Source organism: Hyla sarda, unplaced genomic scaffold (assembly GCF_029499605.1).
Source record: "Hyla sarda isolate aHylSar1 unplaced genomic scaffold, aHylSar1.hap1 scaffold_860, whole genome shotgun sequence".
Classification (NCBI taxonomy): Eukaryota; Metazoa; Chordata; class Amphibia; order Anura; family Hylidae; genus Hyla; species Hyla sarda.
The window spans coordinates 1-8,898 of record NW_026610888.1 but is presented as its reverse complement, the minus strand read 5'-3'; the positions used below and the strand labels follow the sequence as shown (position 1 = coordinate 8,898).

General features: G+C 49.3%; 2 protein-coding genes across 2 annotated transcripts; one reads left to right on the top strand and one right to left on the bottom strand.

Moving 5' to 3' along the window:
- Positions 1-1,113: 1,113 nt before the first annotated feature.
- On the bottom strand, positions 1,114-1,494 carry LOC130348017 (histone H2B 1.1). The gene has a single exon (XM_056554692.1). The coding sequence runs from the start codon at positions 1,492-1,494 to the stop codon at positions 1,114-1,116; it is 381 nt and encodes a 126-aa protein (XP_056410667.1).
- A 5,600-nt stretch (positions 1,495-7,094) lies between these two features.
- Positions 7,095-7,561, top strand: LOC130348022 (histone H2A type 1-like). Its single transcript, XM_056554697.1, has one exon. It carries the CDS (start codon positions 7,095-7,097, stop codon positions 7,485-7,487), a length of 393 nt encoding a protein of 130 aa, XP_056410672.1. The 3' UTR covers positions 7,488-7,561.
- Positions 7,562-8,898: the final 1,337 nt, after the last annotated feature.

Genomic DNA, 8,898 nt, shown 5'->3' with positions numbered 1-8,898 from the left:
CCACTGAAATGCGTCTGGTTACCCCCATCTATGTGACCACACAACTGGAAAATCATTTTTATTTGCGCAAAAAACAAGCGCTAGATTGTGACAACTTTCAATCATCATTAACTCTTTAGCGAGGACTCTACTCCAGTATTATCACTGGGAACATCCAGACCGCACCTGAACACCACCGATCTCTCCCCTTCAGGCTTCCATGCACGGCCGGTTTATTCACAAGCTGAGACCGAGACAGCGGGAGGGTGATCGGTGTATGAGTGGGAGCGGTGTGCGGTTATCTACACCAGACTTTTACTTATAATTCATGACTATAATTAATTTCCAAAGATTATAACCAACGGCAGCTGTGCGAGCATTGCGCATAGGATTAGAATCTTTATTGGTGACATACACGAGAATGAGGGGGATCTCTCCATTGTTATCGGGTCTGGAGGAAGCGGGAAATTCAAACCCTGAACATCCTGTGATCAGCCAATGTGTGAGTGTGGAAAGGGGCATTAATAAATGAACATTGACCCATCGGGATTTATATAGAATTAATGCTGCCTATGAGCGGAGAAATACTCTGATACTGTGGTGTCCTTCCTGCTGTGTAGAGTCGGGCTCGGGTCCTTTGTCATTTCATTGTAGTAAACATGCCACTAAAGGGTTAACAATGAGCCGTGTGCGCGGTCCCGATAACAATGGAGAGATCTCCCCGAGATGTAGAGGCTGATTCTGTGGCTGACTACTACCCTCATCCTCCTTGTTTCTCTATTGTTCCCTCCCAGTCAGTGCACACACAGTAGGATGAGAGTCTCATAATAAACCCCGGCGATACCGATCAATAGATTCCCCGGTCAGTGAATGATTTATTGATCGTGGAGAGACGACGTGTGGGCACATGAGAATATACATCCTGCAGTCAGAGAGAACCGCAGCCGCCGCTCTGATCTCACCCGATCCCGGAGCAGAATATATATAGTATCAATAGACTGTACTGACAGAATAGCGGCCACATATACAGAACAGAATACGGGGAATACAGACAGGAGAAGCCCCAGCTCTATTATAGACAATGTGGGTGGCTCTTAGAAGAGCCTTTGGGGTGACAGCAGGAGGCGGAGCAGGTTACTTGGCGCTGGTGTACTTGGTGACGGCCTTGGTGCCCTCGGACACGGCGTGCTTGGCCAGCTCTCCAGGCAGCAGCAGGCGCACGGCGGTCTGGATCTCCCGGGAGGTGATGGTGGAGCGCTTGTTGTAGTGAGCCAGGCGGGAGGCTTCCCCTGCGATGCGCTCGAAGATATCGTTGACAAAGGAGTTCATGATACCCATGGCCTTGGAGGAGATGCCGGTGTCAGGGTGGACCTGCTTGAGCACCTTGTACACGTAGATGGCATAGCTTTCCTTCCTGGTCTTCCTCCGCTTCTTGCCGTCCTTCTTCTGAGTCTTGGTCACGGCTTTCTTAGAGCCCTTCTTGGGCGCTGGTGCAGACTTGGCGGGATCAGGCATGATGATCAATCACAATAATCCTTCACTAGAACAGAGAGAATAATGATGCCTCCTCCTCCCACCGCAGCCGTATTTATATGCAGCCCATGCAAATAAGAAATGCTGTCTGCTCACTGTTCTACTGGAGGAGAAAATCATGTGACCTGTGGGAGCGTCTTAAGCCCCGCCCAGTGCAGTTTATTGGTGTTTCTTAGAGTCTCGTCACCATTGGCAGGATTCAAATCTACCCAATTACGGGAGCCGAAGGGCGGAGCAGAAACATATAAAAGGCAGCAGAAAGAAGACTAAATTTAGAAAGTTAATTTGTTTTCCCTTAGTTTCCGCAGCAGCACAATGTGGGGGTGTGTCTTCGCCCCAGTGAGCAAATGGGACCTGGGATTTTTTAATGATTTAAATAAAAAAATACCCCGGAACCTCCCCCCCCCCCCCTGGTATAAAGCACCAGGATCACACTAGAACAGTGAGTAGATTATAAAGCAAAAATAAAATAAGGGAGGGAAGCTTGTGCTGCTGAGGAGACTAAGGGAAAACAAATTCACTTTCTAAATTTAGTCTTCCCTAGCGTCCCTCAGCAGCACAATGTGGGGATCTAGCAAGAATCACCCCTAGGGAGGGTTTTCCTGCATAGCAGTTTGTATAATAGACTTAGCGAAAGTAGTTTCGCTAGACAAAAAGGTATCCACTCTATAATGTTTTAAAAAAGTGAGTGGAGAGTTCCAGGTTGCGGACTGGCAGATCTGTTCCAAGGGAACAGAGTTACGCTCTGCCCAAGAGGCAGAAACAGATCTCGTAGAGTGCGCTCTGGTGAACTCTGGTGAAGTTAACCCTCTAGAGGTATAACATAAATTTATGCATTCGCATATCCATCTTGAAATGGATGGTTTAGATGCCTTGGCACCTTTCTTTACACCCTGGAATAAAATGAGGAGATTCTCCGCTTTCCTGAATGGTTTTGTTCTATCTAGATAGACCCTTAGGCATCTTACCAGATCCAGGGAGGTAAGGTCCTTCTGGGAAGATTCAGAGTCAGGAAACTTTGGGAGACAGATAACCTGGTTAATATTTGCGAAGGAGGGGACCTTAGGCAAAAAAGAAGGTAGGAATCTCAGAAGGACTCTGTCCTGCAAGGAAACTGTGTAAGGTTCTGCCGCAGCTAATGCTTGAAGTTCACCAACTCTCTTTGCAGTGGTGACAGCTAGAAGTAGCACCACCTTAAGAGTGAGGAACCTAAGTTCCACTTCCTCTAAAGGTTCAAAGGGTTGAACACACAATTGTTGCAAGACCAATGCCAGATCCCAGGGTGTCACAGGTTTCACCGCTCTAGGACGAATTCTAGTGATGGCCTTGATAAATGACTTTATCACTGGTTCCTGAAACAGTCGTCTTTGTAAGGTCGCCGACAGTGCGGCTAGTTGGACCTTGATGGAATTTGGAGAGAGACCTCTGTCAAATCCATCCTGTAAAAATTCGAGAATTGATGGAGTGGATGGAGAAGAAGCATTGATCTTCTTGGTGACACACCAGGAGAAAAAAATCTTTTTGATTCTAGCATAGGCCTTGTTGGTTGCCTCACTCCTAGAGTGAGATAGTGTTTCAAGGATGCGGTCCGAAAACCCTCTGGCTTTTAATAAGGACCTATCAACTTCCATGCTGTCAGATTGAGCGTCTTGAGATTGTGGCAGAACTGAGTGCCCTGAGACACAAGATTCTGCCTGACAGGAAGTTTCCAGTATATTCCCTTGCTCATCTGAATGAGCTGGGAGAACCAGGATCTTTTTGGCCAAAAGGGAATGATGGCAATCACAGAGGCCTGATCCTGCCTGATCTTCATTAATACCCTGGGTATCATCGAGATAGGAGGGAATATGTAGGCCAGTTTGAAATTCCATGGGACCGACATTGCATCCAGATAGAGAGGTTTGTCCATCTGGTAAAGGGAGCAGAACTTGTCTAGTTTGCGATTGGATCTTGTGGCCATAAGATCTATTTCCGGGAGACCCCAGCGGTCTATGAGCTGAAGGAATATATCCTGGTCTAGAGTCCATTCTCCCGGTAGCGTAAGACCTCTGCTTAGACGGTCTGCTATGATATTGTGTACTCCCCTTATGTGGACTGCGGAGAGCCTGAGAACTCGAGTCTCGGCCCATCGAAAGATCTTTGCCACCTCTTGAAGCAGTGGAACTGATCTTGTCCCTCCCTGCTTGTTTATGTAGTAAACAGCCGACATGTTGTCCGTCCTTATTTTGACGGCTTGTCCCAGGAGAGAGGGGGCGAAGTGGAGAAGGGCATAATATATTGCCCTTAGTTCCTTTATATTGGAAGAGAGAGGAAGTTCTTCTGTACTCCACCAGCCATTCACCTTTCTCCCTAGCAGGTGGGCTCCCCATCCTGACCCTGAGGCGTCTGTCGTTAGGATTGACCACTGAGGTTCTACCAGAGACATTCCGTCCTGGGGGTTCGCCCACCAGTTTAGAGATCTGCGGACTGTGGGAGAAAGTTTTAGACACCTCTCTAGAGAGGAACTCCTCCTGTCCCAGGCCTGGAGAACCTCTGTCTGGAGAGGTCTCATGTGCCAGAGTGCCCAAGGGACAGCTTCTACTGAGGAGGATAGGAGTCCTAGGAATCTCATGAGAGTCCTCAGTGACACCTTGCGGGGGACTCGAAGGAATTGATATCCCCTGGATATCCTGTCCTTCCGTGCTGGAGACAGATAGATTCTCATGTTGTGGGAATCCAAGTAGAACCCTAAAAAGGTTATTTCCTTTGTGGGAAATAGTCTGGATTTCTGAAGATTCACTATCCAACCTAAACTGTGGAGTAAGTCTAGTGTGGTGGTGATGTGATGGCTGAGCTCCTCCTGAGTTTTGGCTAGAAAAAGCCAATCGTCTAAATAGGGTATGATTCTGATGCCCTGTCTTCTGAGAATCGCCATCATGGATGAAACCACCTTTGTGAATACGAACGGGGCTGTGGAAATGCCAAATGGCAGAACCTTGAACTGGAGATGATGGAGAATTCCCTTGATAAAGACAGCAATTCTTAGGAATTTCCTGTGCCCTGGAAATATGGGAATGTGAAAATAGGCGTCTTTTAGGTCTAATGACGCCATGTAATCGTCTCTCAGAATGAGGGATTTTACTGATCTTATAGTCTCCATCCGAAATTTCTTCTTGACTATAAATTGATTGAGAAACCTGAGGTCTATTATAAGCCTCCATTTTCTTCCAGGCTTGGGTACTAGGAACACTGGGGAATAGACCCCCGTGCCCCTCTCGTGTCTGGGAACAGGTTCTACCGCAGAACTTGAGATAAGCTCTAGGATGGCTTCCTCTAAAGCCTCCTGTTTTGCAGAAGCTAGAGAGGGGGATATTAGACACCTCTCTGGAGGGAGATACGTTAGGGGAAAGAAATAACCATTCTCCACTACATTTATGACCCAAACATCTTTTATTAGAGTTTTCCAAGTCTTGAGAAAAAAATGAAGGCGCCCGCCTACAGGTAGACTTCTCGCGTCAGAATTCTGGCTTTTTTGAGCCTCTGGCTCTAGATGATCCCTTCCTTGTGGATCCTGATCCTCTGCCACGTCCAGAACCTCTATATTGCCTGTTACCTTGTGGAGATCGATCTCTCCTGGGTTGATTATAGCGCCCGCGATAGGACTTCTCTGATAAAGGAAGGTTCTTCCCCTTTTTATTGGAGAGCTCCTCCATAATGGTGTCAAGTTCAGGACCAAATAATTTAGCCGGATTGAACTCCAGATTACCAAGAATGTACTTGGAATGACTGTCTCCAGGCCATGGTCTTAACCAAAGAGCCCTCCTAGCAGCTGAAGATAGGGCCATGTTTCTAGAAGCTAGCTTCACCTGTTGACAATTTGAGTCATATAGGTAGTCCATACCTAGGTTAACATATTTAAAGGACCTAAGTAAGTCCTGTCTACTGACCCCAGAGTCTGTCATCCTGTATTCTTGAAAGCCAAGATCTCATAGCTCTTATGACCTCAAAGGAGGCATTCCCTACAGCACACTGGCTGGAAGATGCTGTATACGATCTTCTGAGAGTGACCTCCATGCGTCGGTCCATGGGATCCTTGAGACTAGAACCATCATCAGATGGGATAATGGTTCTCTTAGAAAGTTTGGCGATGGCGTAATCCACCTTTGGTGGGTTGACCCAATCCTTAGATCTTTCCTGATCCATGGGGTAAAGAGTTTTAAACCTTTTATTTATAACAGGTGCCTTCTCTGGGTTGATCCATTCTGCCTTCATTAAGTCTAGGACCGTGTCCTCAATCGGGAAAACTCTAGGCCCCCTGGAGGTAGAAGGAGCGTCCTCGCGGGTGGCTGGTGCATTCTCTGCTTGCACAGCTCTGATAAATTTCGGAAACTTCTCCATAGGAAAAAATACTTTCCCCTGAAGCTCCTCTTCCTCTGAACTAGATGATTTTGTCTCATCTATAACCCTGAATTCTTCATCAGAGTGTACAACTACAGGCCTATCGCTTAGTCTGGGCTTCTTCTTAGGAGGAGGAGCAGTGGTTAATGAATCCTTCAATTCTTTGATGGAAGAAAAAACGAAATCCTTAACCCAGCAGAACATGTCCTGCATAGAAGGCTCAGTGTCTGGTGGTAACCTGGGGCGACATGTGGAACAAATAGGATAATCGTATCCGTCTGGAAGGGGAGTCTTGCATGAGTTACACTCCAAATGCTTCCTCTTGTGGGAGGATTTCCCATGGGTCTCCCTACGCCCTCCAGAGCCTCCAGAATCCATAGAAGACATCTAAGAGGTAAGAGAAAGGATTTAAAATGTAAGGGAAAAAATCAACTCGCAAGTATAAATGGACTCCTCCTATCAGGGCAGTAAGAATACCTATTTCTCAGGTATATTAAGTGTGGAAACAACACACCGAATAGGGTAAACGTCTAGTAGCTTTCAGACAATAGTCTTCTGGCTCCAAGAGACCAGAGCCAGGCTAGGGGGCGTTTAAGTAGCTGCAAATTGCGCCAAAAAATATATAAGCCCCTCCCACTTCCGGGTCCTGTGCCCGGAAACTTAATAATAAATCAAATCTCTTACCTCAACTCTAGGAAACCTTTACCTAACCATATCACCTAAGCACCCTTGATCTCTAACATATTTGGGCTCCCCCTAATAAGAACTCTATACTGCTCTGTACGGATCCGCCGGAAGTGACGTCCCGCAATCCTCGGGCTACAGGAAAATGGCGCCGAAACCGGAAGTGCGGCTAGCGTGGGGTCCGCGAATCCTCCCGGACCCAGGAAAGATGACGGCGTGCAGCAAACCGGCGGATCACCTGCAAGAAAAGAGAAAGTAGGTAGGGGGAGCGTGGAACGTCCATGCTCACACTAGGACAGACAAAAAACTCACTGTTCTAGTGTGATCCTGGTGCTTTATACCAGGGGGGGGGGGGGAGGTTCCGGGGTATTTTTTTATTTAAATCATTAAAAAATCCCAGGTCCCATTTGCTCACAGGGGCGGAGACACACCCCCACATTGTGCTGCTGAGGGATGCTAGGGAATATCTCAGTTACATCACAGAGAGACTTCTCTTGAGTATTTAGTTTTCAGTATTAATTATGTCTGGACGCGGCAAACAAGGAGGGAAGGTTCAGGCTAAGGCAAAGACCCGCTCATCCCGGGCAGGACTCCAGTTCCCCGTCGGTCGTGTGCACAGACTTCTCCGCAAAGGGAACTATGCCGAGAGGGTGGGCGCCGGTGCTCCGGTCTACCTGGCCGCTGTGCTGGAGTATTTAACCGCTGAGATCCTGGAATTGGCCGGTAACGCCGCCCGGGACAACAAGAAGACCCGCATCATCCCCCGTCACCTGCAGCTGGCCGTGCGCAATGACGAGGAGCTGAACAAGCTGCTGGGTGGGGTGACCATCGCCCAGGGAGGCGTCCTGCCCAACATCCAGGCCGTGCTGCTGCCCAAGAAGACCGAGAGCAGCAAAGCGGCCAAGAGCAAGTGATCACCGCTTATCCCAGATCATCCCGAACACCAAAGGCTCTTCTAAGAGCCACCACATTGTCTCCTACAGAGCTGGCGCCGCTGATCTCGGGTGTGATAGGGATCTGGGCTGTTATAGGGATTAAACAACATCCGGCACATTTTATCTAGTATAGGACACAGTGCGGGTTGTGCAGAATGTAGTTTGTATTGGAAGGGTTAAGTCTCGTAATGAATACGTTTTCTCACGATATAGTTTACGGATCCTCCACAATAGACGGGACCGCAGTGTAGAGATGGCGCCCCCTATACTGTAGCCTCCTGTGTAATGGAAGCTCCTGAACACATCGGATCTCCAGCCACATTACACAGCGCGGCCTCCATCCAGCCGATCAGGGGGTCAGCGCTTCTCTATCGTTGGTTACATAAAGATCCCGGCACTCGCTGTATACAGTGACCGGGAATAATCGCCCCAGAGCCGGTGCATTGCCGTGGAATGAGATTTGCCATAGAATGAGATGGTCCGCCTCCATCACATCCTATTGGCTCTCTCTTGTCACGTGACATATTTAAACGGCACGCATCGATGCGCACAGCAGTGTCAGTTTGGCTATCACAGGGAGAGGATCTCCTCACCCTGTGATAGCTGAAGCTGTACGGAGCTCTCATGGCCTCTGTGGCCCGACAGAAGTTCACACATTTACGTAGCTCATACGGCTGGTTCCTATACATTTACTGTTGATCCACAGCGCTATCGGGATCCCGATGCCCGATGGCGCTGTCATCAGTGTGCGTCCCCGCGAGCGCCCCACGCCCGCAGCTCTACTCCCCGTCCTCCGCCCCCCGCAGCTCTACTCCCCGTCCCGTTAACACTCAGGGAGCGGGAAACAGAAAGTAGAGCATCGGGCGCAGGTTAAGTTATTTGCGTAGTGCTGCGCATGCGCAGTACTACTTTACCTGCGCCCGATGCTCTACTTTCTGTTCCCCGCTCCCTGAGCGTTAACGGGACGGGGAGTAGAGCTACGGAGGGACGGGGAGTACAGCTGCGGGCATGGGGCGCTCGCGGGGACGCACACTGATGACAGCGCCATCGGGCGTAGGAATCCCCATAGCGCTGTGGATCGCTCCCTGAGCGTTCACAGGGGACGGGGAGTACAGCTGCGTAGGACGGGGAGTAGAGCTGCGGGGGACGGGGAGTAGAGCTGCGGGGGACGGGGAGTAGAGATGCGGGGGACGGGGTGTAGAGCTGCGGGCGTGGGGATCCTGATGACAGCGCCATCGGGCATAGGGATCCCGATAGCGCTGTGGATCAACAGTAAATGTATATGAGGCAGCCGTATGAGCTGAGTACATGTGTGAACTTCTGTCGGGCCACAGAGGCCATGAGAGCTCCGTGCAGCTTCAGCTATCACAGGGAGAGGAGATCCTCTCCC

What these genes read in the sequence shown, in the direction of transcription:
- LOC130348017 (XM_056554692.1), bottom strand. Translation starts at nt 1,494, where the DNA reads ATGCCTGATCCCGCCAAGTCTGCACCAGCGCCCAAGAAGGGCTCTAAG.
- LOC130348022 (XM_056554697.1), top strand. Translation starts at nt 7,095, where the DNA reads ATGTCTGGACGCGGCAAACAAGGAGGGAAGGTTCAGGCTAAGGCAAAG.